An 18,061-nucleotide genomic window follows, 5' to 3' on the forward strand; every position below is an offset into this window, starting at 1 on the left:
GCAGGCTTTTCCTTAACTTGAATATAAAAGTGTATATAAGCTAACAGTTTTGCGTCAATCAAATCTCTTGGGTATGAAAATGGCATTGATGTAGGGCAACCCCTTTGTTTCTAGCAGACACGCTTAAGTATTTATCATAGACAACTGAGGCTCAGTTTTAAAAGGAACAGAAAACAGCCCTCAGTTTTAAAAGGAACAAAAAACCGCCCTAAGCACTTGTCACAGGGTTCGCGCGTGCGCAGAGTCCTCCTTCGGAGACTCATTTCGCGCAGCCGGAGGGTCATATTGAGCGCCACCAGACGGAAATATGCAACCGCGGTTTCCGGTGACCGCGTAAGCGTCCAGGGCAGCAGAATGGAGGAGGTGCCTCACGGTGAGCGCGCGGAGGGGGCAGGGGAGCTGAAAGGAGAAGAACCATTCTAACTGCGATCTTGTCTCCGCGCAGACTGTCCAGGGGCCGACAGCGCCCAGGCAGGTCGAGGGGCCTCATGTCAGGGGTGCCCCAACCAGCGGCTCTGCGCTTCTGGAGCTGGTGCTGCCGCGGACCCGGGTGAGGAAGGAGCAAGGCTTGAACGGGAAGTGAAAAGCGCTATTCCGGAAGAGGCGGGGCATGGGTGGAGGTGGGGAGTAGGAGTGAGTGACAGGGTCGGGGCCCAGAGGAGGTGGGCGTGGGGACGTCTGCAGTTGAGGGGTGGGGCTTGAGGAATGAGTGACAAGAGCGGAGCCCGGAGGGGAAGAACGTGGAGAAAATTGGCGGGGTCGGGGCGGAGCCTGAATCAGTGACTGGCGTGGAGTCCTAAGGGGTATCGGGAGGGGCGGGGCAGGGGCGACTGTCGGTAGGGTGAGGGGTGGGGCGAAAAGTTTGAGTGACAGCAAGTGGAATTGGTCGGAAGGAGGGCGGCACCAGCCGGAATAGGGTATAAACTTTGAAGTCAGGGAGCTTGGACTTGAATCCTAGCTCTGCCAGCTGTTTTCTTTGGACAAAATTTCCGTCCTTTTTGAGGAGCGCTTCTCCCATGAATTCAAGAGAAGTATGAATTAATCACTTGCAGGCACAGTGTTCTGTGCTGTGATTGAGACAGATGAGGTCATTAAAAAGCCTTAACCTCTCTGACCCTCCGTTTCCGCATCAAACTGGGGAAAAATAGTTACAGTGTTTTAAGGATTTGAACTAGGAGGAAATACTGAAGGCATAGTATTATAAATGTGTAATAATGATGGTTATCGGTGACAGGTACTACGTGCCTGCAGTATTTCTCGGTATCTCATTCCCAGCACTCCTGACATTCAGGGCTGGATAATTCTTTGTTGTGAGTGTGTCTCTGCCCTGAACACTGTAGGACATTTAGCAGCATTCCTGCCCTCTACCCACTACATGTGGGCAGCACTCCTTCCTGTGGCAACCAAAAATATCCCAAGACACTGCCAAATGCGTCCTGGTGGGGTTTGCCCCCAGGTTGGGAATCACTGCTGCATTCAGAGCTGTGTTCTGGACCTGGGAATATAGTATGAACACTGCTGAGTTTCCTGCTTCATGGACTTTATGTTCTAGTAGAGGAGACAAATGAGTAAACCAAGAAGGAAGGAACTCTCAGATGCGCTAGTAGCCTTGTGGGTTTGTTTTGGTGTTTTTTTTTTGGATTTTTTGTAGCTCTTATTACTACCATTGGTGAGGTGCTGTTTCACTCACGATCCCTTGAAATAGTCGAGGATTTACCTCCTTTCAGCCCATCAGAAGAGTGACATTCCGAGAAAGACAAATATCATATGATATTGCTTATATGTAGAATCTAAAAGAGTGGTACAAATGAACTTATACACAGGACAGTGTCACAGATGTAGAAAACAAACTTATGGTACTGGGGCGGGGCAGGGGGGTGATAAATTGGGAGATTGAGATTGATGTATACACGCTGCTATATATAAAATGGGCCACTAATAAGGGCCTACTATATAGTACAGGAAACTGATCAGTACTCTGTAATGACCAAATGAGAAAAGAATCTTAAAAGCAGATATATGTATAGATATAACGGACTCACTTTACAGCAGAAACTAACATAACATTGTAAATCAACTCTACTGCAGTAAAAATTTAAAAACTAAAAGATTGAGTTAGGGGCTTGGTCACCTGACTTGCTTTCTTTGCAGCCATAGAGGAAATCAAAGAAAAAATGAAGACTGTGAAACACAAGATCTTGGTGTTGTCTGGGAAAGGCGGCGTTGGGAAAAGCACATTTAGCGCCCACCTGGCCCATGGCCTAGCGGAGGATGAAAACACCCAGGTGGGACTTTGGGGGAAACTGGGAGAGGCTCCTTCCTTTCTCAAGGCTCATGATGGCTGGCAGGGGGCTGACTCTTAGCAACAGTTGAATTGGCCTCTTTGGAATATAGATCCCTGCAGAGGGAACAAGGAAATGCAAGGGAGTTGAGCAATGAAATGAATATTTCATTGGATTCTCGAGCCATGAACATGGATGCCAGGTGTACATTTCTCTAGGCTTGCCGATTATTCATCATGTTCAGTTCAAGCTTCTTTTTCTTTATGAATCTTTATGAAACCCCCTTTCTGTCTTTTCTATCCAGGGGTCTGCCAACAAGAGCCTATCTTCCTATGGCCTATGAACTCTGGGCGGTTTTTACGTTTATAAATGGTGGTTCTTACAGTGTCACATTAAAACCTACATATCATCCTGGATTTTGCCGAGAAAGCCTAAAACACTTTCCATGTGGCCCTTGAAGAAAACGCTTGCTGACCCCTGTCCTAGGCCATTCACTTACACCCATGTACACAGAGGAGCAGGAAAATTCAGATTCCCCAGGGCCGCTCTCGGGATTTCAGCTTTAATAAACGGTATGAGAGGGAGAGGAAGAGAAAATTTTTACCAAAACGGTCAACTGGAAATTTGTAGTTCCTGTGATATTAAAAAAAAAAGAAAAGACAGGTTATTCATTGGGCCTCATAGTTTTGCTTTGATCATAGAACATGACCCCAATATTCACTTTGATTATGGTGTTATACCTGATGAAACCATGAATACTGGGGGTTTTATTTTTATTTTTTTAACAGAGAATGCATTCCACCTTTTTGGTTTTGCCAAAACTCTACGTAGATTGCCAACTGTTTTTCCACCAGAGGACTGTTTGGGGCTTGCAGGGGGTTCGGTGTAACATAGAAACAGCTTTATTATGCTCGTGTTAAAAGCCTTTCCAGACCATTTCAGTTCTTTCCACTGTCTTGGTTTGTGCCTTCTTGCATACATTGATGCATTTTTGAAAATTAGTTTTCTCTTTTTGCATTTTGAATGTTGAAATTTATTTTATATGTATAAAGGCTAGCTTTTCATATTTGTCTTATAACTGACTAATGGCCTTTCCCTTTTATTTGGCTTTCTTGTTAAGATAGTACTAGCAGGGACTGTAGAGTACTTTTAATTTAATATTGACATTTCAAAACTGTACCATATTGCCAGTTATTTTTTTTAAACTGTAAAAACTGGATAAATGCCAGTACTTTGTACTTGTGTGAGATAAACCATTCTATTCCAGTATGAAATAGCATCCTAAGTACTTAATAAAATAAAGGCTAAATTTCCTCCATGAAAAAAACCCCATAAAGGCAGTTCCCATGGGCAGGGGGATGCAGCCCACCATTCCAGCCTGCCCTTAGTATGTGTGTACACACACACAGATACACACACAAATGCACAGTGACCTCTTTGATACCTCACCGAGGACTCCAGGAATATATATTTTTATAAAGATATATAAATCATTGGGTTAAAAAAGAGTTGACTTGGGGGTCAGCAGACTTTTTATATAAAGCACCAGGTGGTAATTATTTTAGGTTTTGTAGGTTATACAGTTTCTGTAGCAACTCTCAGTTCTGCCCCTTGAACACGAGATTAGCCTGTGAACAAATGACTGTGGCTATATTCTCATAAAACTTTGAATTTCATAATTTTCACATGTTGTGAAATAAATATGTTCTTTTGATTTTTTTTACCCCCTACTCTAAACACGTAATAGTCATTCTTGGCTGTGGTCTGTAAAAAAACAGGTGGCATTCTGGGTTTGGCTCCCGGGTTGCAGCTTGCCAGCCCCTGGTTTGGTTTGTAGCCCAGCTGCGCCAGTGCTGGCTGGAGAAGAACTTTGTTGCAAGAGGACTGAAGCGTTGGGGAGGCCGTGGCCTTCTGGAGACAGTGCCGAGGTGGGACTAGGGAGTCTGGAAAGCTTGGTGTTTCTCTCATTGACTGTGGCTCTGAATTCCGCTCGTAACTCATTTCTCTTCCGATCATTTTATGATGTGTCGAGCCACTCCCGTTGGCCTGCCTGACTGATGTGGGCTTCTCTGGAGTCTGGTGTCTGTTACCCAAGGTGTGTTCAAGGGATCTGGCGAAAGGGAGAAGGGACTACCCGGGGCCAGCTGGGCAGCAGTTTGGAGAAGGTGTCCTCTGGACTCTGATGGCAGCTGGTGGAAGGTGGCGGGAGGAGGTATAGGCAGAGGTGCAGAGCTGGAACCGCCGGCGCAGACTGGACAGGCGGGCAGGGCAGGGCTGTCAAGTCCAACGGCAGCGTCTTTGTCCGGGACTCCTCCCAGGTGCACCCAGGTGCACTAGCCGTGCTGCTGCTGACCGATGGGGGCGTGCACGTCCGCGATGACGGGCGCCGGGCCACCATCTCCCTGAGTGACAGCGACCTGCTGCTGCAGTGGAGGAGCCGAGAGTGGGGCTGGGCCAGCCCAGGAGGCTTGAACGCTCCAGGAAGACATTCTCGTGGGAAGGAGGCGTGGTCTGAGCTTCACAGCAGCAGCAGTCGAGTGTGTTGTCAGAGGGTGATGGTGAACCAGCAGGAAACGTTGGTCTTGTCTCCATGAGGGCCACAAGGTCACAGCTAGGGCGGTGGCTGGAACCAGGGGCAGGAAATGAGCGCACAGCTGGGGAGGCGGAATGGCTGGGCCTCTAACTGCCGGAGAAGAGCGAGGGTCCGAAGCCTAGCTGAGCCTGTGGGGCCGGGGAGGGCGGGGGCGAGGTCTAGCGTGGCGGCCAGGAACACGGGCTCTGGAGTCGGTCTGCCCACCATCACCTCCCAGCACCGCCCACACCACTGCTGTAACCACGGGCAGGTTATCGGACTCTCTCTGCCTCAGTGTTCTCATCTCTAAAATGGGACTCAGTCCCGAGTGAGATGATGCATGTAACTGTAAAATGCTTAACACGACACTTGATGCATAGGAAGTGTTCAATCAGTGTCCCTCATAGTCATCATCATGATTTCTTCATTCCACTACCTGGAGTATGGAGGGGGTGAAGACCACCACAGGAATGAGTGCACGTGATATCTTTCCTGCATCTTTCACTCAAGATACCCCTTCTGTTGGGGGTGGAGGGGATGTGTTAATAATTCCTCAAAAGGAAATTGGTTAAACTTTTCCCAAGAGAGAGTGAGGCATTCTAGACCGAGAGGCTAGAGACTCGAGAGGATTGACAGAAGTCTGTCATTAGGGTTGTAGGGATGGTATAATTTCCCAGGTCCTCAGACTCGGATGTAAAACGTCTAGCCCATTAATACACACCAGCCTGAAGCCTCAAGAACAGTCTTTAGGATGAGTTCTGTTGCATTCTTCTTGAGGTCCAGCAGAGGGTGCATGAGGCAGACAGCGGGCCAGTGTACAAACCCCTTTCCCGACCCCGGTGTGAGATCATGTGAGGGTCACAGGGGATTGTTGAGACGATGGAAGAGGGAAGCAAGAAACGAATTTGGGGCAAGTTAAAAAGTTACCCAGAGGTGCTGCACTTTGGATCTAAGATATAAGAGCTTTCAGGATGAATAGCTCTGCTCTTTAAAGAGTTTCTGAGAGCTGTCTCAGACCTTTTCACATATCACATGGGGAAAGCAGGGCATTTGGGGTGGAAAGAGTCCTCCTGGGCTGGACATGTCACTGGCAAAGAACTTCTGTGTGTTTCCTTATTCTTACTTTCTCCTTTAGAAGTTGAACCTACACCACTGTTAACCTTCAGCATCACAGGAAAACAGGGCTTGCTCAGAACTCAGCTGGAGGGGCCACTCTGGCCCTCCTCGCCAGGCCCCAGGAGCCATGGGAAGAACCTTGGTGTTGGAGTCCAGAGACCTTGGTTTAAGTCCTGGCTTGCTTCCTTGCTCATTGAACAAGTCTATGGGCATCTCTGAACCACAGTTTCTTCTTCGGTAAAGCAGAGTTATAATGATCACACACACACACCCCGCCCTCCCCCCAGATTGAACCACAGTTTCTTCTTTGGTAAAGCAGTTATAATGATCACACACACACACCCCAAGACACACAAACACAACACCCCTACCCCCAGGATGTGGTAAGGACCAGGTAAACAGTGGCTGGACCTGAATCTGTGAACAACCTGATACCCTGGTTCATAAGCTCACCTTGAAAATAGGCTGTATTGAGGGTGGCAGGGGTTGTGGGGAGCATGGGGGTGTTGATGTACTTTGCAATTGTTGGGAGTCTTGACTGTGTCTCCAAGGCCCGGAAGGGAATGTTGTAACTCTAAGGTTCCACTCAGTTCACGTTTGACCCGGTTTCTCTGTGTCTCCTCCTTTCCCTCCTTTTCCTCGAACCCCGTCCCCTCTCGATCGTGCATACCTGGAGGATTGGAACTGCGTTGCATCATTGCCTTGGTCTCTTCTTGTTCCCCAGGTTGCTCTTCTAGACATCGATATATGTGGGCCGTCAATTCCCAAGATCATGGGATTGGAAGGAGAACAGGTAAGAGCGACATTAAAAAAAAACGCCAGGAAATATTTTCTTAAAATGAACCTGAGCCCTGAGCTGAGCACCCTAAGCCACAGGGTCAGCAGAGCGCGTGCGTTTTTACCTGGATGTGACCACATCAGGGAGGGTTCAGTCAATGGTCTACTTTTAACAACAGCCCTGAGTTTGGGGGTGTGTTGGGGGGGGCGACCCATCTATAAGTTCATCCGTCTGAGAAGTGTTCGTTTTGATGCCATCTTAGAGGGGAAGGGAAAGAGCAAGTCAAATGCAGAAGTCAGACACGAAAACTTGGTCCTGGCTGGGAAAGCTTGAGTAGGGCTGGCAAGGGCTCTGTAGGCTGGAAGCAAGGGAATATTTCTGCCCCTGTGGTCACTGGGGAAGTGAGGGGAAGTGAGACTGTGAGGCGGGCGGGTGACGCGGGGTTGGGCGGTGGGGGCAGCCGAGCTAGGTGCCGCTGCCTCCCTACACCCTGGTGCGCAGAGCCGGCCAGGAAGGGGCTGCCCAGGGGGGTGCATTTTGAAGCCAGCCTGGAAGACCAGCCTTGTCTGGGGCTGTTGGGATGGGTTTGTTCTTTACTGAAGCACTGGGTGCTGTGGTTCAGAGGTGAACAAGGCAGATAAAGACCTTGCCCTCATGGGAAGGACGGGTGACAATAGGAATCTCAGTGAAGCGAGGGGATGGGACAGATGGCAGGGAGAGGGGCCCGGGGAGCCTCTCTCTGGGAGGAGGTGGTCAAGGGCACCCTGCTCAGAGAGCCCGGAGGAAGGCATGCTGGGCTGGAGGGGTGTCCTCAGCCCAGCAGCCTGTGGGGCCAGGCAGAGTGGCCCGCAGGGTGGCAGAGAGTAGCCCAGGCGGACGGGGCCAGCCCCTGGGGACTCTGCTCAGGGCTTGGCACTTGCTTCCCGCGTGCTGAGAGGCGCCGATGCTATGCGGGGTCAGAGCGGAGCAGCGGGACCACGGCTCGACTGCATACCCGCGGGCAGCAGGCTCCAGAGCGCGGGTCCCCCTTCATCATCAGTCACACGCCCGTACCACTCACTGAGCCGGCGCACAAGTCGTTTATAAAAACCGAACTTTGTAAATGGTGACAAATTCCACTCTTTTCTTCTCCTACGCTGTTGGATCATTGGGTTTACCCCCCCTTTCAAGACCAGTGACTTAGAGAATGAGTATTAATAGGGATTAATGGGGTTTTTTTTTTGAAATGTGACTTCAAAGCCAGTGACAAGGAGTTACGTATTACCTGAATTGCGTTTCTGTCAAATGTTGGGGACAGGCACCTCTGTAGACACAGTAGATCCATGGTCACCTAGGAGTTGGGGGAAGCGTGGGGGTTGGGGGTGACACTTGAGGGTTGCAGGGTATCTTCTTAGAGTAACCAGAATGTTCTAACATTGATTGTGGTGATGGATGTGCAATTCTGTGACTATCCTGAAGCCATTTAAGTGTACACTTTAACTGGGTGGGCTGTGTGGTATGTGAATTATATCTGAGTTGACTATTTAAAAAAGTAAGATGTCATCAGGAAAAATGGGCTTTCTCTTTTGGCTCCAATGTTGCCTGAAGCGTAAATTCTAAGACTGATGTGCGGTTAGAAATTGCGTAAGTTCCAGTTTCGTAGAAAAGCATCGGAATGGACTTCAACCCTGGCAGTTTGTTGTTGCTTACTTGCTAAGTCGTGTCCAGCTGTTTTTTGACCCCAGGGACTAAAGCCTGTCAGGTTTCTCTGTCCGTAGGATTTTCCAGGCAAGAATACTTGTTGCCATTTTCTTCTCCAGGGGATCTCCCCAACCCAGGGAAGGAACCCGAGTCTCTTGCCTTGGCAGGCGGATTCTTTACCCCTGAGCCACCAGGGAAGCCCTCACCCTGGCGGTTAGTGAACACCTAACTGGAAAGGGTCTGGGTCTTGAAATAGCCCCCGCTTTCCGCCGACACCCCTTTTCCCAGGCCTTGTCCCTTGGGGCAGCAGCTCAGGCCACCAGCGGGAGGGTTCCGTGTCCACTGATTCACTCAGGGTCATCCCTCCACTTCTTACGGAGGCTGCCTTGCTGTTCCTCAGTTACCTGCATCTTCACGGCAACCCCCGACCGATTTCTGTCACACTTTTAAAATCACCCAGATCATACTGGACTCTGATGAACATTGGTTCCCTGACCAGATATTTAAGCAGAGTTTCCAGATTGCCCAACCTGGGAGGGGAGAGCGTCTGCACTCTATCATCTATATCTTGGCTTCCCAGGTGGTGCTAGTGGTAAAGAACCTGCTTGCCGATGCAGGAGACATAAGAGACAGAGGTTTGATTCCTGGGTTGGGAAGATCCCTTGGAGGAGGGCACAGCAACCCACCCACTCCAGTGTTCTTGCCTGGAAAATCCCATGGACAGAGGAGCTTGGTGGGCTACAGTCCATAGGGTCGCAAAGAGTCGGACATGCCTGAAGCGACTGGGCACGCACCTGTATCACCTTACCCCGACCCCCTGATGCTCACTCCCTGTTAAGAATTTAGTGGCAGCCTTTAAGACGATGAATTGTAATTTATGAAGCTGTCCTCCTGCTGCGTAAACTTGGCGTGTTAAGCGTGACCAGGGCGTGTAGTTTCTCACAAGTGAGACAGGCTCCTGTTCCCACAGGTTCACCAGAGCGGCTCGGGCTGGTCTCCAGTGGTGAGTATCCGCCCCAGGCCTTCCCCTCGGGGCGGTGTGTACATGGTGGATGGTGGTGGGCAGTCAACCGGTGATTGCTTATCAGTCAACAGGTAGTCACTGAGGCACTTTCCTGGGCCTGGGGGATCCAGTTACAACCAGAGATTGGCTCAGAGAGTAGCTCTTTCCAGGCTGTGGGCCAAACAGTTGCCCATAGATGGAAAGTAGTGATATGCAAATGAATGACCGTGGCCCTTTTCCAATAAAACTTTATGTAGGAAACCAGAAGTGGGGCCAGCCAGATTAAAACAGCAGGTTTGTTGTTGTTTGGTCACTCCGTCATGTCCAGCTCTTTGCGACCTCATGGACTGTAGCACACCAGGCTTCCCTGTCCTTCACTGTCTCCCAAAGTTTGCTCAAGCTCATGTCCACTGAGTCCATGATGCATCCAACCATCTCATCTTCTGTCGCCTCCTTCAGAGGAGACAGTATTTGTTCATTTCAGCTGAGGTCACTGTCATTGCCACCTAGGACCATATGGTGGCTCTTTCAATCCCCCCAAATATGGTAACCTTTTTTTTTTAATGATTTTTTTTTTTTTTTGGTGGGGGAGAAATTTAAGGATTCAAAAAGTGAATATATACTCACATCATATAGTAACTTTGCCCTCTCAATTGCTGCTGCCAGCACTCAGACACAAGACATAGGGAAGTGCCTGGCACTGTGGTTTGAAGTAAAATGTCTCTTGCATCATCCTTTCCAGTTCCTGGAAGACAACTTGGGGGTGATGTCGGTGGGTTTCTTGCTCAGCAGCCCTGACGATGCCGTCATCTGGAGGGGACCAAAGAAAAACGGTTTGTCACTCTGCTTTCTCTCTCTCGTCACGTCCTTCCAGGGAAAGAAGCGGATCCCATCCCATCAGGACAGCCTGTGTCTCTGGTGGCCTCTTTCTTCACTGGTTAAAGAGAGCCCATAGAAATTCTAATTTTACTTAATAAATACAACATTACAAATTTTCATATCTCTGATGGGTTTTGCTCTCCTGAAAACCCATCTAATCCTGAAATGATCCCTCTGGTGGTTTGTGCCCTTGTTTGTGTCAGAGGAGGGTGAGGGGTGAAGTCAGTACCAGTTTGACAGGGTGTCCATGCTGCAGGTATGGAAGTGCCAACCTGGGCAAGGCTCCTCTGCCTCGGTGCTGTGATATTCCGAGCCAGACAATCCCTTGTTGGGGAGGTTGGGGGGTGGACGGTCCTCTGCATCACAGGGTGTTGGCAGTTCCCTGGCCGCGCCACCCTGGAGGCGAGTAGAAGACCCCCTAGTTATGGACAAACCCCGAGGCACTCCCAGACCCCGCCGATGGAGCGCGTACGTGAGCTGTGCGTAAGGGTCTGGAGCTGCGCTTTTGTAGGGTCAGAGGACAGGAGACAGCGTGCATCACCGCGGCCTCCCCCGCAGGCATGATCAAGCAGTTCCTCCGCGACGTGGACTGGGGCGAGGTGGACTACCTCATCGTGGACACCCCGCCTGGGACGTCTGACGAACATCTCTCGGTGGTGCAGTACCTGGCCGCGGCGCACATCGACGGGGCGGTGGTCATCACCACGCCGCAGGTGAGCGAGGGCCAGGCGGAGCGGGGTCCACACTGCACTGCACCGGGGGGGTGGGGGGGGTCTTTTTCTCCCACAGCCCGAGGCCCTGGGCTCCCCCACACCCTGGCTGGGATCTGCAGAAACCTTATGTTTATCTTCAGTTCAGCCATTGTCAGTGGACAGGGAGGCATGAGGTGGCTGGGGTGGGGGGTGGCTAGTGCAGGGGTGGAAGGGGGCCTGGCCCGAGGATGGCGGTGGAGAGAAGATGGGTGCTTCATTAGAAATGTTTCCTGATGGATATTTAACAGAGCTGGGCGACCAGCAGTGCGCTCTTAGACCCTTAGACCAGCCGTGCTCTCGAGAGCAAGTCCCAAAGAAGTACCTTCAAGGACAGTGGAGTTGGGACGTCCACCCCGATGGCGGGTGCTGACAGCGGGCAAGGCTTCCCATGTGGGGCAGGGACACGTGGGGACTCTGCTTTCTGTGAGCCTAAAACCACTCTAAAAATGGTCAAAAGCAACAGCAGCAATCAAGTTGATGCAAGAGTGGCCTCTCCAATACCATATTTACTGTGAAAGGAAACAGTCCCCTTAGGTCCAGGAGGAGGGGAGCAGCCGTTCCCCAGGAAGCCGGTGAGGATGTGCTGTGTCTGTCCTGTGTGCGTCACTTCTCTAGAAAACAGGACTTCAGGCTGGGCACACCCACTTCCTCGGAGCCTTGCCCATCCAGCAGCTGGCTGGCTTTGGGCGTCATTTTTGAGAAAGCAGGGCTTTTAGAGGACACTTGGGAGAGAACCAGAGGCACCCTAAGGAGATGCTTAGTACCAGCGGGTTTACTTTCTAGCCAAGCCCTTTTGTCTGCACCCCAGCCTCCAAGGGCTCCAGGGGCAAACGTGGGCCTCAGGAGAATAGCCTCAAAGCCCGGGTCCACGGGGGCCCATGACCGTTAAAGCCATACTTGACAGCACACAGCACTTGGACATGTGTCTGCGATAAAGTTAAAGGTGGATTGCGGAGGGTACTAAGCTCTGATTACCCATGCTCCTCACACAGAGTCCAGAAGTGAATTGGCAGGGCTCCAAACCGGGTAATATTCCTTATTTTCTTTTGTTCTATAAAGTTGTGGTCATGATAACCAAGGTCAGAGGTCAGCAGGCTTTTTCTGGTAAGGGCCAGAGAGGAACCATTTCAGGCTTGGCAGGTCACAGGGTCTCTGTCCCAGCCCCCCAGGGGCACCGTTATGGGATGAAAGTGGCCAGAGGTAATGTGCAGGTCAGCCTGTGCTCCAGAAGAACTCGATCTATGAAAACAGGCAGCCAGCTGAGCGTGCAGGCTGCCCCCCGCCCCCGCCTAAAACAGGGCTCACGTGTGGTTGCATGAAACACTCACAGAACGGTTGTTGTTCAGTCGCTAAATCGTGTCTGACTCTCTGCAACTCTGCACTGGCAGGCAGGTTCTTTACCGCTGAGCCGCCAGGGAAACCCTTAAGTACAGAGTCTCTGAAGCTTCACGGCAGTGACTCCGCGGCCCTGCAGCTGTCCCTCCGCCACGCGATCGTTCCCTGTCTGTGCCCAGACTCTGAAATAACCAGTCTTCTGGAACCTTCACAGGAAGTGTCGCTCCAGGATGTCCGGAAAGAGGTCAGCTTCTGCCACAAGGTGAAGCTGCCGGTCATCGGGGTGGTGGAGAACATGAGCGGCTTCATCTGCCCCAAATGCCAGGTGAGGGCACGTTCCCCTCAAGGTCCCGGCCTCCATGCTTGGGGAAGTGGTGGGGTCGGGTGTCTGGGAAACTGTTTCTGCTTTCCCCGTCATTTGGGAACTGGAATGAATCATAGTTTAAAAAAAAAAAAAACCCTCTGTTGCCAATTTAATGGAAATTCTTTTCACGTTCAGAAGAGCCTTTTTTTTTTTTTAAGTTTCTTTAAAATGTGGTCTGTTCATATGATTCCGACACAAACTCAAGATTCCTCTCCCTTTCACGTTGCCTTTCAGAAAGAGTCCCAGATATTCCCACCGACGACGGGGGGTGCAGAGGCCATGTGCCAGGACCTGAAGATCCCGCTGCTTGGCAAAGTGCCTCTGGACCCACGCATAGGTGGGTGCATCCCTCCCGCATGGGGCCCGTGTGCCCCCCAGCTGAGAGCAGCAGGGAAATACGCAGGCGTGTGGTGAGGGAGCAAGAGGGCCTTGGGGAGGCGAGAAGGGCCTGCAAGAGTGGAGGAGAGACTGGTCAGGGAGGCATCCGGTGCGGGGAGGCGGCAGGAGAGGAGGTCACCAAGGAGAGGGGCCAGGCAGGGGTGACCAGGGGATGGAGGCGAGGGCATGTATTCGAGTCCTGTCTCACACAGGAAGTAGGTCCTGGCGTGAAAGTCATCGACAGAATCAGCCTTGAGAACCCCGAGGAAGGGCCCCCCTTGCCCTATCTACAGGGAAGCCCAGCACAGCCCTCCTGATGCCTGGATGGGTGAGCAGGAAGGCATGTTGCTGGCCTGCCTTCAGGGGTCACGCTCCTCTCTGGGTACCAGAGTCCTCAGGCCCCCTCCTCCATGCCACACTCACTCCAGGGCATCAGCTTGCTGCGTGGAGCAGGGGGACAGCCACCCCCTCTTTCAGTGATACCCACCACCGAATTTCTTTCCCCACCGTAACAGAGTCGGGCTTGCTGAAGTTAGATGTGTCTGTGACGAGAAAGTGGGGCAGTGAGGTTTTGCAGACAAGGCCTAAGGGGCCAAGGGAGACTCGGGGGGTCGGAGCCCAGGTGTGGACAGCTCTGCAGCTGAGCCTTGTGGTTTGGACCCCAATTGTCAGGAAATGAGACCAGGGAGGGTGGGTGCTGTGTGTGCTTAGAGGCTGAGGCCGTGGGCCACGGCACTGGTTGGGAGGAGGTTAGGGCCAGACCGAGCCGGGCATCAGCATGGAAAGGAAGGGACACAGAGAGGGGAAGCGACAGGCTGGGACAGGTGGGGAGAAGGCGGTGTCCCCGAAGTCCATGCTACCCAGCGTGACCCCCCCAGGGAGCTGGGGATGGCCCCCAGGACCAGCGAGCACAGGAGAGCCGGCTCTCTGCTGACACTGTGGAGCAGGCAGGGCCTTAGTTTGTCAGCTGGTGAGAGGTCAGGAGCAGAGGGGGCCGTGTCCACAATGGGGGGACGGCGTAGAGGGGGCCGAGAGCACAGTGTGGAGGAGGCCTGCCCCAAGGAGGGGATCTGGAAGACCCCAGAGTGCCTGGGCGCCCAGCAGGGTGGCTCTTGGAGCCCCTTCGATGGTGCCCACCTCCAGAAGCACTTGTACCTGGTTCCCTCCCGGGAAACAACTCTGGCTGCTTTTCCAGCCTTCCCGAGTGTCGTCGTCACATTGACCAGCGTGTCCCTTGGGGTCGTAGGAGCAGGGACCACCCCTCAAAGCCCCTGGAGGCAGACTGGCCACGCAAGCGTGTGGGGCCGGGTGGGCAGCCGGCCTGAGTGGTCATTCCTGCCAGCTGCAGGCTGCGGCGGCCTCAGTCCTCAGAGCCCCTGGTAGGAGAGGCGGCTGGACGGAGGCCTCGGGGCTCGGTCCTGGGCTGAGAGGATGCAGTGCCGTCCAGTGGGCACACTCCCGAGTGACGGGGGGCACCTCCCCAGACCTCACCTCCAGTTGAAACCGCAGAGCCGGGGACAGCGAGTGTGGGAAAGGATGCGGGTGAACACTGCCATGGGCTGCAGTGAGGTGGACAGGGCCAGGGAGGCCACTGAGGCCCCCAGAGCCGCTTTGTGCAGTGAGGGAGCCGCCCCGTCACCGGGGAGACGGGAGGACGTGCGCAGCCCCTGTGCAAACACGCAGCGAGGGAGCTGCCAGGCTTTGGTGTTGGGATCCCAGCTTCCCGGCCGCTCGCCCCAGGCCTGGACCACCCCCACCGCCCCCATCGCCCCTCTGCTGGCTCTGGGCAAGGGTGGGTCCTTGCCGGGCTCTGAGCCTCAGGCTCGCCTGATAGGTGGGGATGTGATGGAGCCACCGTGAGGGCTGGACGGCATAGGTGAGGGGGGCGGTCTCGGACAGGGCAGGGCCCAGGAGAGGGGAGGTTTGTGGCGGTGGGGAGCCAACCAGAGCAAGTTGTGAGGGTTTGGGCAGGTCTCCTGGGGAAGGGAGGATGAGGAGCAAGAGGATGACGGGTGAACATCAGGAGGAAGCGGCCCCACGAGCCTGCTGTGGGACCGGTGACCTCCCAGGCCTGGTCCTGCGGCCAGGAACTCGGAGGCTTCCCTAGCTCTTCTATACACAGTGCCCAGGCCATGTGGGGTCCCACTCCACACCCCCAAACCCCCAGGTGTCCCTGTCCCACCCAGCAACGCGCTGGGGGGGATGATTGCTCCACAGTTGGCCTGGCCAGGGTCCCCCCAGAGGCTGGGGAGCAGCTGTGGGTTGTGGGACCACTGATCCTGCTTCTGCAGCAGGAGTGGGGGGCAGGGGGTGGGGGCGGGGTCTACTCAGGACCAGACAGGAGAGGAGCTCCCCCCGGCCCAGGCCCCACCCCATGCCCATCTGGATGGGTTGATGCCAACGTGGAGTGACCTTCAAGGTACAGTTCCACAGGGAGAAAGCAACAGGCAGAATGTGTGTATGCTCCCAAGCTTTTTTTAAAAAAATACTTGAGTGTGTATATGCATATGTCACACTTACATGCATATATTATTTCTAGGAAGGCAGCTGACACCCCAGTAGCTTCCCTTGAACTCACTTCCTCATGGTGTAACCTTCTGTCCTCCCTTCCTTTCACTCTGAGCCTTCATTATCTTACTGGAGAACGAATCGATCTTTTTAAAATGCAGGTTCCCGGGCCCACCCAGGAGCTGCTAAATCTGTTCTTTATGGGGCCATGGAACCTGCATTTGCCACAGTTCACCCAGAGGGTTCTCAGGCACACATACACACACACTAAACAGCATTGCCCAGGCACGGGTCAGAGCCATGAGGCAACACCAGCCAGACTCGCTGCTGGGTGAAGGGGAGGCAGGCGAGGTCCCAGAGACCCCGACGTCCTGTCTCAGCTTTGATCTTCATTATGAGGGAGGTGGGCCTGAGATCTTCCATGTCACAGGCACAGAAGGAGCCCCAAGTTCAGGTCACCACTGTGTTTTCTTCGTGGGTTTTAATTTCCCTTGCTTTGTTTCTTTAAGGTAAGAGCTGCGACAAAGGACAGTCTTTTTTGGTGGAAGCGCCAGATTCACCAGCCACTGTCGCCTACAGAAGTATAATTCAGAGTAAGTGCTTAAGGGGACCTGTGAATCCAGGGGGCCACGGGGCCGGGAAGTGACGCACGTGAGCAGAGTGGGCTTGGGCGTGAGAAGATCCTATTTGGTGTCGTGAATGGCCATGCAGCCTCCACGGGGACATGGGGGTGGCGGGGTCTGGGATGACCCCCTCAGCCCAGGAAGCCAGGAGTCTGGGAAAATCTTCCAGTCCACCAATGTTGTGAACTAAGTCATAGCTTAAAAACAGAGCGAGGGTGAAGTTTACAGTATAGGAAATATTAATATTACACCTCAGTAAAACTGTAAAAAGAATTTAAGAAGGGGGAAAAAAAAAAGCAAAGTGAGCCAAACAGACCCAGGTGCAGGCCTGATTCAGTCAACGGGCAGCTGTCAGAGACCCTGAAGTTAAGGCAGATGTGTCAGTAGTTAAAGCTGCAGGCTGCTGGCTTGTGGCTGAGCCCTGCTGGCCTGGTGAAATGGTGTCCAGGGTAAACAACAACATTTCTGGGATCCTTGATCTGTAGAATGGGCCGACAGGAGGCCTCCAGCCGTGGTTGTAGCCACTGATGGGCGGCCAGCAGTACTGGACTCACTTGCAGAGATTCAGGGCATCAGCTGAGACGGGACTCTGGGGTGAATTAAGCCACCCGGGGACTCCGCCCCATTTAGACGCGGCCTTGCCAGCCTAGGGCAGGGCCACCGAGAGCCACCAGTGCTTCTGCGCCTGCCATCCTGTTTTCCAGGAATCCAGGAGTTCTGTAGTCAGCGTCTGCCAGAAGGAGAGAACCTCGTTGGCTCCTGAGACAGGAGGCCGTGAAGAACGGCAGCAGCACAAGCCGTCCGTCACGGCTGGCCAGCGTGGGGACAGAGCGGGTCACAGGCAGAGAGGGACCAGCCCCGGGCATGGCATGAAGTCACTTTTTCAGAGACACTTTAATCATCTAGCATTTGTACACTTTCCTTTAGAACGTATGTAAAGGGCGTTCTTTACAGATGTGCCATTTGAAAAATAAAAACAGCTCCTCAAACCTCTGCCCCGAAGCCTGCTTCTCGTGAAAACCCAGCAGCTCGTGGATTATGAAATTCTCTTCTCTGTCGGAAGCTGTCCTACAGAACCTCTCACTTGTGCCTTTGCCGCCTTGGAAAATAAGCCTGAAAAAGAGCCAGAGGGATAGAGGGACAGACGTGTGGCTTCGCTGCAGCCTTGTTCTTGTGGTTTAGTCACTAAGTCATGTCCGAGTCTTTGCGACCCCACAGACTGTAACCCGCCAGGCTCCTCTGTCCATGGGATTCTCCAGGCAAGAATACTGGAGTGGGTTGCCATTTCCTGTTCCAGGGAATCTTCCCAACCCAGGGGTCAAACCCGAGTCTCCTGCATTGGCTGGTGGATTCTTTACCACTGAGAACATAGTGCAAACACTGTTCTCCGATGGAGGAAAAATTCAAATAGCGACAGAGCCTCCCACTGGGGCTTGGGCCAAAGTCAGTGCACAGGATGCGGCCAGGCATAGTCAGAAACCTGCGAATCACCCACATGAACAGAATTGGGGGTCAGTGCAGACACTCCATACAGGAGTTATGTGTTTACTGTATCTGGCGGTGGGCTTCCCCTGGTGGCTCAGCCGGTAAAGAACCGCCTGCAATGCAGGAGACCCAGGTTTGAGCCCTGGGTCGGGAAGATCCCGGGAGGAGGGCATGGCAACCCACTCCAGTATTCTTGCCTGGAGAATCCCATGGACAGAGGAGCCTGGTGGGCTGCAGTCCATGGGGTCACAAAGAGTCGAACACAACTGACTAAGCACAGCACACATATCTGGCAATTTTCAGTGC

The 18,061-nt window shown here is 52.9% G+C and overlaps 2 protein-coding genes across 3 annotated transcripts in view; one reads left to right on the forward strand and one right to left on the reverse strand.

Annotated features, from left to right (window-relative positions):
• Window positions 1-300: 300 nt before the first annotated feature.
• Window positions 301-17,272, forward strand: NUBP1 (NUBP iron-sulfur cluster assembly factor 1, cytosolic). Its single transcript, XM_061152808.1, has 11 exons — window positions 301-373; window positions 446-550; window positions 2,152-2,285; window positions 6,695-6,763; window positions 9,399-9,431; window positions 10,174-10,264; window positions 10,869-11,023; window positions 12,612-12,722; window positions 12,996-13,098; window positions 16,157-16,240; window positions 16,975-17,272. Exons 1-11 carry the CDS (start codon window positions 355-357, stop codon window positions 17,031-17,033), a joined length of 963 nt encoding a protein of 320 aa, XP_061008791.1. The 5' UTR covers window positions 301-354; the 3' UTR covers window positions 17,034-17,272.
• The window catches only part of TVP23A (trans-golgi network vesicle protein 23 homolog A), a 31,084-nt gene continuing 30,276 nt past the window's right edge, over window positions 17,254-18,061 (reverse strand). For both annotated transcript variants that reach the window (XM_061152812.1, XM_061152811.1), the window contains one exon: window positions 17,254-17,383. The gene's annotated coding sequence lies outside the window, so the exon portion shown is untranslated. The remainder of the gene's footprint in view (window positions 17,384-18,061) is intronic.

Source organism: Dama dama, chromosome 10 (genome assembly GCF_033118175.1).
Source record: "Dama dama isolate Ldn47 chromosome 10, ASM3311817v1, whole genome shotgun sequence".
In the NCBI taxonomy this organism is placed as follows: domain Eukaryota; kingdom Metazoa; phylum Chordata; class Mammalia; order Artiodactyla; family Cervidae; genus Dama; species Dama dama.

Coding starts and splice junctions, on each gene's coding strand:
- NUBP1 (XM_061152808.1), top strand. Junction 2,286..6,694: donor CGGAGGATGAAAACACCCAG/GTGGGACTTTGG, acceptor CTTGTTCCCCAG/GTTGCTCTTCTAGACATCGA. Junction 12,723..12,995: donor TCATCTGCCCCAAATGCCAG/GTGAGGGCACGT, acceptor GTTGCCTTTCAG/AAAGAGTCCCAGATATTCCC.